General features: G+C 48.8%; 1 protein-coding gene across 5 annotated transcripts; it reads left to right on the top strand.

The window, feature by feature from the left end:
- Positions 1-3,333: 3,333 nt before the first annotated feature.
- On the top strand, positions 3,334-15,739 carry ABHD4 (abhydrolase domain containing 4). Of its 5 annotated transcripts, none has more exons than XM_005882265.2 (7): positions 3,334-3,414; positions 6,976-7,064; positions 8,545-8,917; positions 9,307-9,461; positions 10,870-10,981; positions 13,367-13,553; positions 14,244-15,739. In XM_005882265.2, exons 1-7 carry the CDS (start codon positions 3,392-3,394, stop codon positions 14,331-14,333), a joined length of 1,029 nt encoding a protein of 342 aa, XP_005882327.1. In that variant the 5' UTR covers positions 3,334-3,391; the 3' UTR covers positions 14,334-15,739. The 5 variants fall into 5 exon arrangements, 4 of the variants coding, with proteins under 4 accessions (XP_005882327.1, XP_005882328.1, XP_014385445.1 ...); XM_005882266.2 differs by lacking the exon at positions 3,334-3,414 and adding an exon at positions 3,427-3,525; XM_014529959.1 differs by lacking the exon at positions 3,334-3,414 and adding an exon at positions 6,038-6,112 and having other exon boundaries at positions 6,403-7,064; positions 8,545-8,569.
- Positions 15,740-17,935: the final 2,196 nt, after the last annotated feature.

Here is a 17,935-nt window from a genome sequence, read left to right as displayed (position 1 = left end):
GGCCCTGCTCTGTGTGTGACAGGGTGCGGCGCCCCAACCCCCCCCCCCACGGGCCCTGCTCTGTGTGTGACAGGGGGCGGTGCCCCAACCCCCCAATCGGCCCTACCCTGAGCGTGACTGAGGGTGGCATTGCAACCTCCCGATCCGCCCTGCTCTGTGCATGACAGGGGGCGGCGCCCCAACTCCCCAATCGGCCCTGCTCTGAGCCTGACCAGGGGCTGCACTTAGGGATTGGGCCTGCCCTCTGCCACCCGGGAGCAGGCCTAAGCCAGCAGGTCGTTATCTCCCGAGGGGTCCCAGACTGCGAGAGGGCACAGGCCACAGGCCGGGCTGGGGGACCCCCCTCCCTCCCCCACCCCCCCGAGTGCACAAATTTTTGTGCACCGGGCCTCTAGTTTGATTATAAAAGGCATTTTCCATATGTTCGAGTTTCCTACTTCTAAGCAACCTCTGCTGTGAAGCTGGTTAGCACATCAAAGATTTTTCTGCGCTGCCTCCTGAGATGAGGTCTGGAGAGTTCCAGCCGGTCATGCTTGCCTCAAAAAGTTCTCCATTCTACAGGTTTTCAGAAAAGTGGGAGATTGTGTTGCCCTGTCTTAAAGTGATGTAGCCTGGAATTTCCTATGTCATACAATTTAAAATACAGCTCCCAAAGCCCTTGACACTTAGTACATTGTTTTATAGGTAATTGCTTACATGCCTGCCTCCTGGCTAGACTTTTCATCCATTTATTTATCCAGTAAGTACTGACTGTCTACTCTGCCACATCCTGTCCTAGGTGCTGGCAACAGAGCAGAGAACAAAACAGACAAGGTCCCCCATGAACCTTAGGCTCTAGTGGAGGGAAACTGATAATAAATGAGTAAACAAATACACATGAGAATTTCAGATAGTGGTAAGTGTTATGAAGAAAATAATGTGACAGATAGATGAGGCATCTCTTTTAGACCCTGCGGTCAGGAAAGGCCTCAGAAGAGGGGAAGTTTGAGCTGAGCTCTGAATACAACGTTGCCAATAAACAGCCTAGGATGGCAGAGATAGAAAAATCTTATTTACCACTAGAGCAGGCTATTATTCTTATAACTTTTTAAAATTAAGTTTAGAGGAAAGGCAGGATATAGCTATAATAATCTATAATAATAAAAGCATAATATGCTAATTAGACCGGACATCCTTCCGGGGGTCCCAGACCACCTTCCAGACAAAGCCAGGGCTGTGAGGGAAGCCCGGGTCCCGGGTGCTAGAGGGAAGCCAGTGCCGGCAGCTGGGGAAGGAAGACCTACTCTTGCACAAATTTCATGCATCGGCCTCTAAGATATATGTGTGTATATATATATACACATACTAGTAAGCCCTTACCATGATACTCGGATCATTTTGACACTGTGTTACAAGAAAGAAGAAATCTCATTCTCCCGAGTCCTGCATGATGGCTAAAGAAAACACCTTGACAAACCCCTCAGGACTAGCATTCTCCCACCCACCACCACCCGAAGTCTAGTTTTAACCTAACCTAGGGACAACCTGAAATCAGACAGCTCCAGGGACATCAGGCCCTGTTTATCAGCTCAGGTAAGGTCTGGAGTCAGCCTCAAGATTTGGCTCCTCTGCCGAGCAAACCTGAAGTACACTCAGGACCGCTGAGCTAAGCCAACCACCCTCTCCTCCAAACCCCCACACCCCTAAAGCAGGCCTAGCCTTGTAAGTTAGTTCTTCAACTCCCCCTCCTGAGGGGAGGAGGCGGGAGCTGGGGATCTTCCAAACTGTGAGAGACCTGGGATTGAGCCACATCTTCCTGGAAACTAGGTTGGGGAATCTCCAGAGCAAAGGATTTGCATCTTGAAATAATGTCGCTTAGGTTTAGGGTTGACAGATAAAATACAGGATGCCAAGTCATTGAAGTATGGTAGCAATCATCTCAGGTAGAAACTATAGTTTAACTTTAACCCTGCTGTTTGGCTTCTGTACTTATTTGCTTTGTTTAACAATAGAAAAGTTACTTTGATTTTCTGAATTGTATAAATCATCCCATTCGATTGAATGCCTTATTGATTGTAATGCGAATATCCCATTGATTGTGATCTTACTGGTTTTAGAAAGCAAATTCCTCTGTACCTGGGAACCAGGACAGCACAATTATCCCAAAACCTGAGGTTTCCAGATAATGTTTCCCTGTTAACTCAGTGGTCTCAAGACCCCAGGGCTCTAGACAATGTGTTCCTGTCAACTCAGTGGCCCCAGATAATGTGTTCCTGTGAACTCAGTGATACGGAGACCCAAAACTATAATTAACATGCTTAATTCTGCTTCTGTAAACTGCTTTTTTTCGAACCAGATTCCTCATTCCAAACCCTGGGGTGTAATCAATACCTTTGTGATCTTTGCCTATATAAATCTGATGTTGGGGCTGGGGAGGGCACTATGAGATCTGGGAGAGCGAAATGCCCCCTCATAGTCCTGGATTGCAATAAATGTGACTCTTTAATTCGACTTCTTGAGGCGTCCTTCTGTGATTTGCGGGGTACATTACAACATTATGTCCCAAATATTACACGGGACATACTTGTTCTATAAAAGTATTTGTTGGCCCTGGCCAGTTTGGCTCAGTGGATAAAGCTTTGGCCCGCAGACTGAAAGGTCCCGCCTGGGTTCGATTTCGGTCAAGGGCACATGCCCAGGTTGCGGCCTCGATCCCCAGTGGGGGGCGTGCGGGGGGCAGGTGATCAATGATTCTCTCTCATCATTGATGTTTCTATGTTTCTCCCTTTCCCTTCCTCTCTGAAATCAATAAAAAAATAAAAATAAAAATAATTAAAAGTATTTGTTGTTTGCCTGAAATTCAGCTTTAACTAGGCGTGCTGTTCTTTATTTATGAAACCTGGCAATCTACTTAGGGTACAGGCCCTTGGTAGGAACATTTAACCAGTGGTGTGGTCTCTACAAACATCATAAGCCTCAGATTAGAAAGGACACCAGGGGAGGACTTCGGAGGACAGGGAGCTATATAATAGGGAGGCCCAGACAGTGTGAGCGCCTGCGGGGGTGGTCCTGTCACTTTCTGATCATGAGAGCATGGAGGGCTGGTGAGCTCCCGTGAGGGACTCGGTGGTTTCGGTACTACTCGCCTCCCTCACTGTCTCCCAAATGTGTGACCAGAATTACGGTCCTATTCTGCGAGACCGGGAGACCACTCCGCCTGCATCTGTGCCCGGTCCCCACCACCCGCCACCCGCCGAGGTTCAAGGCCAAAGTCCCTGTACCGGGGCCCCGCCTCCCCGTCCCGCGCTGGCCCCGCCCCACTTTGTTATCCGACCCTTTGCTAGGTCAGCTGGTGCTGGCGTCAGGCAGAGGGACGGGCTGGCTCGGCTCGACCCGGCAGGGCTTGTTTACTATGGCTGATGATCTGGAGCAGCAGTGAGTTAACCCCGTCTCTTTCTCTTTCTCTGTCTCTCTCTGGCCCATGATCCTGGGACTGTCTGTGGCTGAGGAACACTTTTAGACATCTTCCTGCCTTTCCTGTCTCAGGTCGGCCTCATGGGAGGGCTGGGGGCTGCCTTTGCTCGCTTTGCTTTTGCCCAGAAGAGGCGGCGGCAGAGCCGGGGGAGCGATGGGAAATGAGTTAGCCTGCATGCAGCTCCGAGATTCGAACTTTGCACGTTGGTCTCCGCGATCGCTCCTCGTTCTCCTCTCCCCGCTGTGCCCGGGGATTAGATTCCATGGGAATGTCTGAGATCCACCGAAGCATGCTGGCGGGATGCGGTTGCGGGGGTGGCAGCCAGGTCTCCCTGCCTGGACTGGCCCTGGTTTGGAAGTCGGGAGAGGAAAGAGCCTCATTTCGCAGGGCACGGAGAGGGCACGGGAAGAGGAGAAAGGCCGCCGCCGCGCTGGAATTGGTCTGCTTGGAATAATGAATGGGCTTGCAAGCCTTCTTTAGTTCTCACCCGCCGAGACACTTCGCAGGTTGCGACCCTAGTTGATAATGTTTTTTATCATTATAACTATCTTTTTTGCTGTGGTCTCAAAATTAGAGCTCTTGGGACTTGTTACCACTGCCTCAAGGGCATCGGGTTTGGGGCGCCACCTGTAGCTGGTGTGGTTAGCCATTTGCAGTCTCTAGGAGCCAGGCAAAGTTGCTTCCAGAAGAATGACTCAGCTCCCAGCCAAGCCTCGGTGTCACTAGCTCGGGTCCTTTTGTGGGTCCCGCGGTCCCCCTTTTCAGACCAGCATAACTGGCAGTTTGCAAAAGGAATTAACTTTATGACAATAGCAGCTTCCTGTGCTTGAAGAAGCTGCCCAGGAGAGTTGCTCTCTAAGAGAACTTTTCCAAGAACTGTACAGTAGCTACAGCGACTTAGGGAAACAATATTAGAGCCGGTTGAGATGCAGGTAGTTCAACTCTTTTTTAAAGAAGTCAGTGCCCATAGAAGTTAGAAGACTTGCCCAAGATCACAGACCCCACACAGAACCTCTTCTGCCTTACCTCTGTTCGGATAAAAATGCTCTAGTATAGAGCAGTGGTTCTCAACCTTGGCTGCACATTAGAATCACCTGGGAATCTTTTTAAAATCCTGATTTCTGGGCCTCATCCTCCGGAAATTCTGTTTCTTTGTTACAACTGCTCTAGAGGGAAGAGACCATCCTGGCCAGCCCAAGTTCATGGCTAAGTGGCTTCTCTTCTCTTTGCCTGAACACCCCTATCCCCATCCCTCACCTCCCCAATGTATTAATCAGATTCAGCGTGCCAGACAATATTTCCAGTGCTTTACCTGCAACATTTTTGGTGAAGAAGAGAGGCAAAGTAAAACTCCCCTGAATCTCTGCTGAGCAGCCCATAGTGCTGTTCCATGGAACAACATTTCTCCTGAGTGCTGCAGTATGGGATCCAGATGCTTCAAGCTTACAAGAAATTCCAGTGGAAAATTAAAAGGGTTATGAGTCTCCATAGGATTTAATTGATGAAACTGACAACTCTCATCTGGCTCGGCTGCAACCTCAGTATTTCTTTCAAACCTCAATCATTGAGACTCGCTACTTACAAAACAGCTTATGATTTAGCTGGGGGGAAACGTTTATTGGGAATTTTATCTTGTACTAGACTTTATTCTATGTATTTTAGGTGCATTAACTCATTTAATCTTTATAACAACCCTGTGAGGTAGGTACTGTTATTACCGCCCTTTTAAAGGTGAAAGTTTGACACAGAAAGTGGAAGTCATATTGCTGGTAAGTGGCAGTGCCAGGATTAGAAATCTGGCCTTCTGGCTTTAGATCACACCTCCTTTCAGAAAACAGAGACCAGTGTGAAAATTATGTCTTATACTGTAAGTATTCGTGTGTGCCCTTGAAACGCCAAGGCTGGAACTTCCAGAGAAGAAGTACAGAGAAACCTGGATTTCAAATCTGGGTTTTCTAGTTCTGCTTCTTTTTCTCACTAGCTGTCTGACCTCTTTGGGCATCAGTTTGGTCATCTGTAAAATAAAAGAGACTGGGCTAGATGATTTCTAAGGGCCATCCTTATCTAAAGCTCTGTGCTTCAACTGATGTACCAGGATGCCCAGTGTGTGCTAAGAGAGGGGGGGGGGTGGGGGGGGGGGGGGGGGGTGTTGGCAGTGGTTCCTCTCGTTCTCCCACAGAATGCTCTGTGTGACTATACCCATGTTCACAGGCCTTTCCTACAGCTGGTGTGTCCATCCCATAATCCTCTTCACCCAGAAAAGAGAAATGTCATATGCGATGGAAAAGAAATAATAAAAACTCATTCATTGAGCATCTAATTTGTACCAGGCACCTTATAAGTTCCCTTACATATCTAAATGCTCAAAGACAGGCTGTTCATCAGGCCAAAGTCATTCTGCTCGAAAATGATAATACCATGACTCAGATCCAAGGTGTGTGTTTTTTATTCCAAAACTGGTGCTTTCAACTTCTACTCTGCAATGACTTAAAGTCCTGTGGATATGAAGGAGAAGGCAGAATAGCGTATCTTATCTGTTTTATTGCCTGCTATGGGAGATAAGAACTATTTGAGTTTTTTACTCATTTTATAACCTGGAGAACAAGGCCAGAGGCAACCTGTGTCCAGCCGGTGATTCACCGCAGGACTTGAACCCAGGTCTCCCATCTCTTCAGGCCAAAGTCATTCTGCTCGAAAATGATAATACCATGACTCAGATCCAAGGTGTGTTTTTTTCATTCCAAAACTGGTGCTTTCAACTTCTACTCTGCAATGACTTAAAGTCCTGTGGATATGAAGGAGAAAGCAGAATAGCGTATCTTATCTGTTTTATTGCCTGCTATGGGAGATAAGAACTATGTGAGTTTTTTACTCATTTTATAATCTGGAGAACAAGGCCAGAGGCAACCTGTGTCCAGCTGGTGATTCACCGTAGGACTTGAACCCAGGTCTCCCATCTCATGCTCCCTGCCTATCCCATCTCGTTGCTTAAAGGTTTCCTGAGAGCCCAGCTGGGCACTGACAGTGCTCTGTACTTCCAGGGGCTTGAAAGAGGGCACACACAAACTGCAGTGCCCTGCCAGGAGGGCAGGTGGCATGGGAACTTGTCCTATTCTAAAGGAACATTCAGTCCTGGGGATAGCAAAAGATAACTGAAAGCATTAGTTAAAAGTGGGTTTGTCCCCCTTATAATCTCTTGAAACATGAAAATCAGCGGCAAAAGGGTTTGTAAAGCTCAAATGAGATAAATGTGAAAGTGCTTTGTAAACTGTAAAGTGCTGTGCACATGATATTCTGAGCATCTTTGAAACAAAGAGCATGTTGTTAATAGCCATTTACCAGAGAAGAGTAACAGTCTATCAGGCCGTGAGGGAATTGCTGACTGCCATAGTGGGAGGTCTCCTGAGCCTGGAAAACACCCTGTACCCTGATAACTCTTTTGTATCTGTCAGCAAGGCTCAGGGCATCAATGTTTCCTTTCCAGTGTTGCCAATGAGCATCTCTGTGTCTCTTTGTCCCAGGCCTCAAGGCTGGCTGAGTAGCTGGCTGCCCGCTTGGCGCCCCACTTCGATGTCTCAATTGAAGAATGTGGAAGCCAAGATCCTCCAGTGTAAGTAGAGGGGACAGCTTGTGCCACCTCCCTCAGGAGGCCTAAGGAGGATACGGGATCTTCCCAGAGCCTGGTACACTGAGCCCACTACTCCTGATAAAAAATGTTTGGGGGTGGGAGGAAAGGTTGTCAGTGATCTAAGGGAAGAGATTTAGACAGAGGACACTGAATTCTATGATAATGGTTCCTCAGTGTCGCCCTCCCTGTCCATCATGTAGTTCCTGCCACATCCCACAACTTCACCTCCAACCCTGTACCAACTATTAGCACACAACACACACAGATACACATTTTCTCTCCTTTCCTTCCTTCTCCTACTCCTCTCTTCTTTCTTTCTCCCTGTCTGTTCTTCCAAACACACAAGCACTTCTTAGATTTACCACCTTGCTACCCAAGGACCTGTAAAGAAGTACAGTGGGGCCTTGACTTACGAGTTTAATTCGTTCCGTGACAGAGCTCGTAACTCAAATTACTCGTATGTCAAATCAATTTTCACCATTACACTGACACGTGATGCTGGGCTGATGTTGTGGCATTCACTGTGACGTTCGCTGTGCCAACTAGCAGTGGGGTATCTGAAGCTGGCTCGTAACCTGAATTTTAGCTCGCAACTCAAAGCAAAAAATTGGCGGAGAGACGGCTCGTATCTCGAAAAACTCGTTAGTCGGGACACTCGTAAGTCAAGGCCCCACTGTATTTCCCCACCACTTCTCTGGTTTGAGACAGGAGTTAGAGATTCCCAGAGACCAGCTCCTGGGCAGTGTTATATTGGGGCAGGGCATCCCATGAGCATCAGCAGCCACTGGCTCAAGCAAGGCCCTTGGGCCACATCTCCCTGTTTTCCTCTTATCTTACCTGCCCTGTTCTACTTCCCCAGCCATGGCTCGCCTCTTATGAGCCTGAGTAAATACAACTGAAGAATAGCCACAGCTTTCAAGCTTTTGTCCAGGATCCAAGTCACTTTCCCCGGGCAGTTCTGTCATGTAATTGCCTTCACACCAGCAGAGCAAGCACTGCCCACCTGGGTCTGTCTCTAAGAGGAATAAGCCCGTGGCTCAGTTCACACCTGTCACACCCTCCGCCTGTCTCAACTCCAGTTAAAAGCCCTCCTCCCAGATACCCTCAGTGAGGACACTTCTGTCCATCTGTCAAGCCCCAAGCACACAGGTACAAGAGCAATGGGTGCAGGAGCTCTGTAGGTTGGTGGAGTCACTGCCACCCTGTGCCCAAAGGGAGCCAGGCAAACAGCCTCAAGGAGTAAGATGGCCACTCTTATTACCTATAGAGTAGATGGTCTACAAATTGTACTCAGAGTTTAACTCTTGGGGTGTATGGTGAGAGGGATATAAAAAGGAAAGAGGTGAGGGAGGTCAGGGAGGTTTGGGAACAGAGGGACAGAGCTGAAGACTGATCATCCAGGCACCATGATGATGCTGTCAGAAAGCAGACGTATTGCTCGCTCTGAATCTCCTCTCCCCAGGTCTCCAGAACAAGTTCCTGGCCCGGTATGTGTCTCTCCCAAACCAGAACAAGATCTGGACGGTGACCGTGAGCCCCGAGCTCAGGGACCGCACCCCTTTGGTGATGGTGCATGGCTTTGGGGGTGGCGTGGGCCTCTGGATCCTCAACATGGATTCACTGAGTGCCCGCCGCACACTGCACACGTTTGATCTGCTTGGCTTCGGGAGAAGCTCCAGGCCAACATTCCCGAGGGACCCAGAAGGGGCCGAGAATGAGTTTGTGATGTCAATAGAGACGTGGCGGGAGACCATGGGGATCCCCAGCATGATCCTCCTAGGGCACAGTTTGGGAGGATTCCTGGCCACTTCTTACTCTATCAAGTACCCTGAAAGGTAAGAAGGACCCACCCTCTGGGTCATTATCCAACTCCTTGCCTCACTGGGAAGCTTCCGGTATTAGTTTCCAATACAGTGGGGCCTTGACTTACGAGTGTCCCGACTAACGAGTTTTTTTGAGATATGAGCCGTCTCTCGGCCGATTTTTTGCTTTGAGTTGCAAGCTCAAAAAAATTTGGGTTACGAGCCAGCTTCAGATACCCCACCGCTAGTTGGCACAGCGAACGTCACAGTGATTTGACATACGAGTAATTTGAGTTATGAGCTCCGTCACGGAACGAATTAAACTCGTAAGTCAAGGCCCCACTGTGGTTCTCTTTTTCCTGGGTGATTTAAGGGCTATGGTATCTCCAAGCAAATACAGCTTTTCCTTTGTCCTCCTGTAGAGTTAAACACCTCATCCTGGTGGACCCATGGGGCTTTCCCCTCCGACCGACTGACCCCAGTGAGATCCGTGCACCCCCAACCTGGGTCAAGGCTGTGGCCTCTGTCCTAGGGCGTTCCAACCCACTGGCTGTTCTTCGAATAGCTGGGCCCTGGGGTGAGTAGCCTACAGACACAGAAACTATCTCCTCAAACCAAGGCTATCCCATGCTAGAAGCCCCACTGCTTCTGGACTCCCATCATCCTCGCTTGTTCTTGAAAAGTGGGAATGGACCTAGCATTGTTATTTTAAGCTATTAATCTGGACCAGATTTCTTTGTCTGTAGTTTCAGAAGGTTCTTTTTTTTCTTTCATTTGCATGGAAAAAGCTTTCCTATGCAAGGGACAGATGGAGCAGAACTACTACTCTGTGCCTTGGTTAGACCCCCAGAGAGAGAGAGAGAAAGAAAGGGACCATGAGGTGACTCTTCCTCTGCTGAATTCTTATGCTACATGTGTGAGTTTATGGCAACCTGTGGCGATTCAGCATGGTAACCACCACTGGCTCCCACCTCTGCAGCTCACCCAGCACCTGCAGCAGGGAGATGTCAGAACCAGAGCCTCCAACACAACCCACAGTGTCAGGCAAGCCCCTCGAAATCATGCCCTGCTCCAGTCAGACACCACATCTTCACCATTTAGTAGCTGTCAGCAAATTCTGTGGCTGAAGGGAGGGAAGGCGTTCCGAGGGAGCCGGCCAGAGGAAGTGAAATCAATAGGCCCCAGGCTTCTGACCTCACCCTGCCAGCACCCTAACTTTCTGGGGAGCTTTTTACTCTGATGGAGTGAACAGCACATGCTCTTTATGGGAAGGTTGGTGACCCTCTGTCTTACACTAATGGCTGATGTATACATGGTAATGTTCAATAGCCAATTATTGTGAGTTCATTGCAAATGGCTAAATAAGAGTTATCTCTCTAGGCCCTTCATGAGAAACAGAATGTCTCTGGATAAAAGGGAAATATGAGCATTTGAGGAGAAGGTAGGAGTTTAGGAGAAGCTCAGCTCTTACCACGCTCCCCGTTTTTGGACTTGCATCTGGCTGGGTTCGTGCATGGGCATCAGAGCTAGTGTGGTTGTGGCAGTTGGCTGACAGCCACGGAGGAGGCCAGGGCCCAGGGGATCCTGGCTGTGCCACCCTCTGACCCCTTGCTTCTTACATGCAGAGAGAAGACCAGAAGAGAAAGGCCCGGTGTTGACCAGTACGCCCCAATTTTGACAGTCTGTTTTGGGTGCCCTACTGCTTGTTTATGAACTATATAAAGAAGGTGGAGAGAACAGATTGCTCTAAAACTGCCCCGAGTCTGAGATGCCAGGGTTAAGTTTGCCTCTCCACTCATATTATGTTACAGGCCCTTATATGACCGGCCTCTTGGGAGATGGTCTAGTTTCACTCACTACCTTAAGATTAAAAGGCTGTAAGGGTCCCAGGAATAGGAGAAATAATGTTGTTCAAGCATGCACAGGCAGGAGTCTTTCCCCCACCACCCAAACTGGCCCCTCCATGCTCTCCTGTCCCCTCCCAGGGCCTGGCTTGGTGCAGCGATTCCGACCAGACTTCAAGCGCAAGTTTGCAGACTTCTTTGAAGATGATACTATATCAGAGTATATCTACCACTGCAACGCACAAAACCCCAGGTGAGAGCAGCGCCCAGAGCCAGTGCCAGGTGGACAAGATAACACGAAAACTGCAGACCTGTATGTAACAGGATCGTTCTGTGCTGTGTTTCTTCTTCCACAAAGTTTTCATTCAGTTTGGGCAGTGATTTTTCAACCTCCATCTCATGGCACACATAAACTAATTACTAAAATTCTGCGGTACACCAAAAAGTATATTTTTTGCCAATCTGACAAAATAATTTTGATTCATGCATACTGGGTGACTACTGTTGTGTTGGCTGTTGTCATTTTTTTAAAATTTGACAATCTAAGGGAAAAGAGGTCAGTGTCCCTGACTAAACAGTCAGGTATTGCATGTTTTAAAAATTCTTACAGCACATCGGTTGAAAGTCGCTGAGTTAGGAGAACAGAAGCATTAGCAGGCTTGATCGTTTCCAGAGACTTCCCCAGGGGTAGGCACAAAGAGATAGAGAAGATAACATTAATTAAAATTGCCACTGTCTCTACAGGTGACCCTTACTCTTCTGTAGAGATAGGTGGTTATCCTGACAGGCAAGAGTCTGGAAAACATTTGAAAAGACTGTTGTTGTTTTTTTACTAAAAGATGATATGAATACGGTATTTTTATAAAAGCAAAAAGAAAGAAAGAAGTCTTTGCCTGTCCCAGACTTGTAATTTCCAACTTTCCTTGTTACTGCCAGTCTGACATATCACGTGACAACTTCAGAGAACCTCCTTGCATGTCTCCCTCTGCACACACATGACTGTCAATAGCAGTGGTTCTCAACCTGTGGGTCGCGACCCCTTTGGGGTCTAACGACCCTTTCACAGGGGTCGCCTAAGACCATCGGAAAACACATATATAATTACATATTGTTTTTGTGATTAATCACTGTGCTTTAATTATGTTCAATTTGTAACAATGAAATTGGGGGTCACCACAACATGAGGAACTGTATTAAAGGGTCGTAGCATTAGGAAGGTTGAGAACCACTGGTCTATAGAGTACGTTCCTACAAATAGAATCGCTGATTGAGAAAGTACCTATTTTAAAATTTGATCATGTGCTCCTTGAAGTATTGTTGGGACAGGAATTCTTTCCAAATCTTTTGGAGATTTCCGGGTGTCCCCAGAATCTTGAGAGGCTCAGGTCTGTGACTGCTCACACAGCAGCCCCCATAGGCTTGTAGCTGACAGCCAGGGCAGAGTCCGGGAGGTAATCTTCCCCTCAGGCCGTGCTGTGTGAGAGGCTGATACCAGGAGGCACCGCCTCTGTGGTGGCCTCACCCTGAGCTGCTGGAAGGCATCTCCGAGGAGCCAAGTTCACTGGGAGCCGCAGCACTGCCCCGCCTCATTCCAGGCCTGTCCAAGTCGCTGTTGTGAGCCAAAGCTGTGAAGAAGGAGGGGATTTGCATTCCATCAGTACTGTCTGAGCATTAGCCTCAAACCCAGACAGCTTTCAGGCAGCGTGGGAACTGTCCATTCAACATTCCTCATGAGCACCGCTAATTGAAGGGCGCTGCTTAGGCAGCAGTATAGAAACTCAGCTCAACAGTCAAATCAGGTAGCCCCCTGCTTTCTGCTCTCTACCCGTCTTTCAGCCCCCACTGGGCTCAGCGCCAGTCTCATACCCACTTGAGGCCCCTCACGCACAGTCCTAGCCCTTTCCTCAGAATGTTCCCCAGCCTCAGAACTAGTTCTGCATAATGCATGCAGACCCCTTGCAGACCATGATACGGCCTCAATTAGCTCTACCTAAGGAAATGACCGGGAAAAAGCAAAGTAGATCTGATTGGCAGTCCTCGCTTCTCGCACAACACAAACTGCTGCTCCCCCAGGTCTTCACATGACTGTTTTATTCACAGTCTCCTCAGGAAACCCTTTGTACTACCATAGTGCTCGCTCTTGAGACTCCACCCCCAATGAACTCCTGACCTTCTCCCTCCACCCCCAACCAGCTAAGTCCTTAGTCTGTGTTCTCATAGCACTCCACTACCCTTTCATAATTCTTGGGAAATGTGTAGTTAATGAATCATATAATTCATTACTTAATGCCTGAAGTGTGAGCTGAAATGTGTCTTGTTCATATGTCCCCCCACTCAGATTAGGGCATGACACATGAATATTTTTTGAATAAATATTAACCCATTGCATTCTTGGACAATACTCAGTGTCCTAGGGGTTTTCACAAGTGTATCCCTCTAACTCTGTTTTGTGTTAAGAGGCCTCTAGAGATTCAGTCCTTTCTCCTAATCTTACCAATATTTAGTGAGTCTCAAACCCAGGGTTTGAGAGGAATACCAAGATGATGAAGATACTGCCCCAGCCTCAGAAGAGACCAACAGTTTGACATTTTATGCTGCGGGGTTTATTCTAATTGCCTCACCCTGTTTTGCTTCTTAGTGGTGAGACGGCCTTCAAAGCCATGATGGAGTCCTTCGGCTGGGCCCGGCGCCCCATGATAGAACGAATTCACTTGATTCGAAAAGATGTGCCCATCACCATGATCTATGGGTCCAACACCTGGATAGACACCAGCACAGGGAAAAAGGTGAAGCTGCAGCGGCCGGATTCCTATGTCCGAGACATGGTACGTTGGCCACCCAAGGAGCAGAATTGGGGTGGAAAAGCTGTGCATTGAATGCCAGCACGTGTTGGTTGACTCTCAGCAAGGATGAGCAACTCGGGATAGAGAGGGTGATGGAAGAGTCAGCAGGGAAAAGAGGGATGAACCAATTGAGATGAGACAGTGGACTTGAAAGGTTTGGCTTTTTGTCATTTCATAATTAGGAGGCCTCTCACTTCTGTTCTTGTCCAGTAGCCAGACATCATGCTACCCCTCCTGTAATTCCCACTCAAAACCAGAGCTGTGAACAGGAGAGTGAATAGTAGAGGCTGACATGAAGCCTTCCTACCACACTCCTGCCTTCCCTTTTTTCTTTCCGCCTCAACCCTCATTTGTTAATGAGTGTGCTTAATTAGGCTGGCTGCCTATTGGGCCCTGGTTTACTGGGCCTGTGGGTCAAATGAGCAGATCGGTGGTGAGGCTAGCATGGAAGGCAAGATACAGTGAATGGTCGTGGGAGAAGGAAAATGGGGCATTGAAAGTCGTTGGCTCCTACAGGAAAGTGCCAGGATCCAGGGAGAAAAGTGGACCACGGTTTCTGACAAGTGCTCATGGGTGATAGGCAAGGAGGTCTAAAGGAAAAGAAATGGTTTGACAGCTTTCCAGTGCCTGGAATAAAGGGCTGTCCCACCCTGGCGGTTCCTTTCTTCACAGGAAATCGAGGGTGCTTCGCACCACGTCTATGCAGACCAGCCACACATCTTCAATGCGGTGGTGGAAGAGATCTGTGACTCGGTTGATTGAGCTGCTCTCACTAGAGGAAGCGGAGAAAGCCAGAGAGTCGCTCTCACCTCCCTGGCTGCTTACTCACCCTCTGTCCTTTCCTCACCAACTAACATGTGCCAGCCAGTCAGAGTCTTGGGCTGTTCCCAAGGCAAGAACACAGTGAAAAGTACTCCTGACCCCGGGCTGAGGGCTGGAGGCAGAAGCTACAACAAGGCCTGGAGCTTCCCACCCCCGGGGAAGAACATAAAGGGTCACTTAGTGCCACCCCATTCTCTTCATGCCAAGTGTTACCCAGATAGTGGTTGTGAAGGGTCTGTACTGAACCACGTCCCCTCCCTGCCAAAGGGAGGGCCGCCTCTCTACCCCTGGACAAAGCAGAGGCCCCCACAGTCTTTCCTAGCTCTGGAACGTTCCTGGGGGTAGGTTCCACGAAAGAACACCCTCCTCCTCCACCTCCTTCCCCCTCCCATGCCAGTGTCCAAGGTATGGTTGGGACCAGTTCCCACTTAGCTACCAAGAGCAGGTTCTGGAGAGTCCCTTGTTCTTCAGAGTCTCTCCCATGACCTGAGAGGTCATAGCCAAAGCCCTCATTAGCGGATGAGGAGCAGGCCAGGGCAGGACATGGCTGGCCCATGGTGATATAGCTCTGTTCCAGAAAAGCTCAGGCTAGAACCCAGGTCTGCTGACACCCGGTGATGGTGCAGACTCCATTTGCAAAGGTTCGAGGCAGGCACCATTGCCATGGGGTAACTGGCCAAGGGTAAGCCCATCCCTGCCCACATTCCAGCCCCATTGCACAGGGATGCTGTTGTCCCGCCCTGTGTCTCAGCCCTGGCTGCCTAAGCCAGGAACACTCAAGTGCTTCCTTCCCTGCCCACTCTTCCTCCCAACAGGGAGGCCTCTGGGCCTCCCTCTGTGCCTTGGGCCCTGAAGCGCCCCCTGTAGTACAGAGCAAAGGTGGCCCCTGGTGGAGAGAGGAGGGAAAGACTCTTCAACCCAGGGCCAGCTCTGGATTCCCTTGCCCCCCGGCAAGATTTTTCTTCCTATTCCCAGAGCTGAGGCCACCTGGAGCCCCTACCCATGGTCCAGTGGGGAGTCTCATGCCAGCAGTTTCCTGTCCTCATCAGCCACAGGATGGTTCTCACTGCCTGGCCCTCTACCCCTGCCATCTGTCCTCCATGGTCTCCAGTTCATCCCGCTCAACCCACCTGTCATCCTCTCCAAGGGACTGGTTCCAGGTGCTCCTGTGAGGTTCCGGGCAGCAGGCTGGGCCTGGCCCCAGAACCAGGACAGCTCCTGCCTGCTCCTTCTCTTTTGTAAAGCCAACCCTTTCACCAAAATAGTATTAACTCGCCGTGCTTTGTACTACTGGTCCAGCTGCCTTGGGCTCTTTTTCTACATTAATAAAGAAATGAGTAAAAACTGCTGGTGGTGATGATGTTTAGTATTGGTCGACAGGAGTGCTGGGAGTGGTGCTGAATTCACAGCAGCCCATGTGATGCCTGAGTCAGAGAAGCCTGAGGGCTTCCCACTTACACACCTTTCCCTCTCCATTTAGCCCAGCATTTGCCCTCTAAACACAGATTGGCAGGGGCCATCTCAGCCAACCCCTTCAGAGGATGTCTGGGGAGTGTGGAGGGGCCAAACCCCAACTCAGGAGGAGAATTGGGCAGAACTGGGTACTCCCTGCTGCTCAGTAAATAGCCATCTTCTGAAGTTCATTCCACATTGACCTACACCTGGACTGCCCTATAGCCTGTTTTCCTAACTCTTAGTCATCCCCTCAACTAGTCCTTACGCAGGGAAGCCTGTCTCTGACCCCCCAGGCTGGACTTGGACCCTCTCTTCTGTGTCTCCATGGCACACACTACAGCCCCTTTTGTAAAACTTGTAAATGTGTAGCCACTTATTTCATGTACTAGTAAGTCTTTCCTCCATAGATCATAAGCTACTTAAGAACAAGGGCACATCTGGCACCTCGTTTGTGTTTAATAAATGTTTGTTTTCACTGAGCCGAGATAAGTGAGATATGCCAGGTATTCAAATCGTTACCAACAGTTCCTGCTGTGTGCTGGCTGACTCCAGCTAGACCCAGAAATCCACAGCTCCAAGTGGCACATAATGCCTCATATATCGTGATGAATGAACAAATGTGTGAATGGAATTCTGGATATAATTATAAAGCTCTGATCCATCCCAACACCCTGTGTCTTCTCAGTGAGTGAAAATTGCTGATTGCCAACGCAGCCATATGAAGAAGAGGGCAGGTACAGGGTGGGGCAAAAGTAGGTTTACAGTTGTGAGTACACAAAACAGTTTATTCTTATTAATTATTTTTCATTTATTATATTTTTAAAGTTCTCATTCTAGAATATGCTTAGAGAGAGGAAAGGGGAAGAGGGAGAGACAGTGATTAGTTGCCTTTCATATTTGCCCCAACCCCAACAGGGATCCAACCCAAAACCCAGGCATGTACCCTTACCAGATTAGAACCAGAAACCTTTCAGTGTCCGGGAGGACACTCCAACCAACTAAGCCACTCTGGCCAGGCTGTATTATTTTCCATACAAACAACTTTAAATTACTTTTGCCTGACCCTGTATTTCCTTATTTATTTTAATATGTTTTTATTGGTTTTTGAGAGAAGAGAGAAAAGGAGGGGGGGGGAGAGAGAGAGAAACATCAATTGTAAAAAAACATTGATCAGTTGCCTCCCACACACCCTGACCAGAGACTGAACCAGACCTGGGCATGTGCCCTGACTGGGAATCCAACTGGCAACCTTTTGGTGCACAGGAGGATGCTCAACAAACTGAGCCACACTGGCCAGGGTGCGGCCCTGTATTTAGAGCTTACTGCATACTAACCACTAAGGCTACAATAGTGAAGAAAAGGGGTCCCTGCCTTCCTGGCAAGTTACAATCTACATGAAGATGCACACTTAATCAAATTACTATGTAAATCAAAACAAAATTGCAACTGAAAAGGGCTGTCCCTGAAAGGTGGGAAGATCTCCCTCAAAAGTAATCACAGCGGAGCCTGAAGTGCAAAGGGAAGGGAAGGGGTATCTGGAGAGAACTTTGAGTGCAAGTCTATTAGCAGGGATGATGGCCGTGAGATGAAGCTGGGGAGATGGGTGGGAACCTACTCATGCAGGCCCTCTGGCCATGAAAAGAATGTTGTGTTCATCCTGAAAGCAATGGGGAAAAAATAACTGGACCGCGTGTCAGGGTCGGGTGGGGAGTGTGACAATCCAATCTGAAACTTGACATGACCACTCTGGCTGCTTTGTGGAGTACAGATTGGGAACTTTGAGGCTACTGCAGTGGTCCAGGCCAGAGATCCTGGTAGCTTGGACTTGACCAGTGGGCAGTGGACATACAGAGGAGAAAGACGCAAGAAATCTTTAGGAGGTAAAGTCAAAAGAACTTGTGAACACTAAGTGATGTTACCACCCCTTTGGAGACCAGGCCAAGCGAGGCAGCAGTCACCAAACTAAACCTGCTCACAAAACAACTGGGTATTTTTTAAAATACTAGGGGCCCAGTGCATGAATTCATGCACAGGTGGGGTGGGGCCGGGCCAGCAGGGGAGAGGGGCCTCAGGCAGTTGGCTGGCTG

This window comes from Myotis brandtii, unplaced genomic scaffold (assembly GCF_000412655.1).
Source record: "Myotis brandtii unplaced genomic scaffold, ASM41265v1 scaffold70, whole genome shotgun sequence".
Taxonomy (NCBI): Eukaryota; Metazoa; Chordata; class Mammalia; order Chiroptera; family Vespertilionidae; genus Myotis; species Myotis brandtii.
The sequence above is the reverse complement of the archived record's forward strand: the minus strand, read 5'-3'. Positions and strand labels throughout refer to the sequence as shown.

Excerpts from the sequence above, each read along its gene's own strand:
- ABHD4 (XM_014529958.1), top strand. The coding sequence starts at position 6,773 with ATGTTGTTAATAGCCATTTACCAGAGAAGAGTAACAGTCTATCAGGCC. Across the intron at positions 7,065-8,544 it reads GGAAGCCAAGATCCTCCAGT|GTCTCCAGAACAAGTTCCTG; the intron begins GTAAGTAGAGGG and ends TCCTCTCCCCAG. Across the intron at positions 13,554-14,243 it reads ATTCCTATGTCCGAGACATG|GAAATCGAGGGTGCTTCGCA; the intron begins GTACGTTGGCCA and ends CTTTCTTCACAG.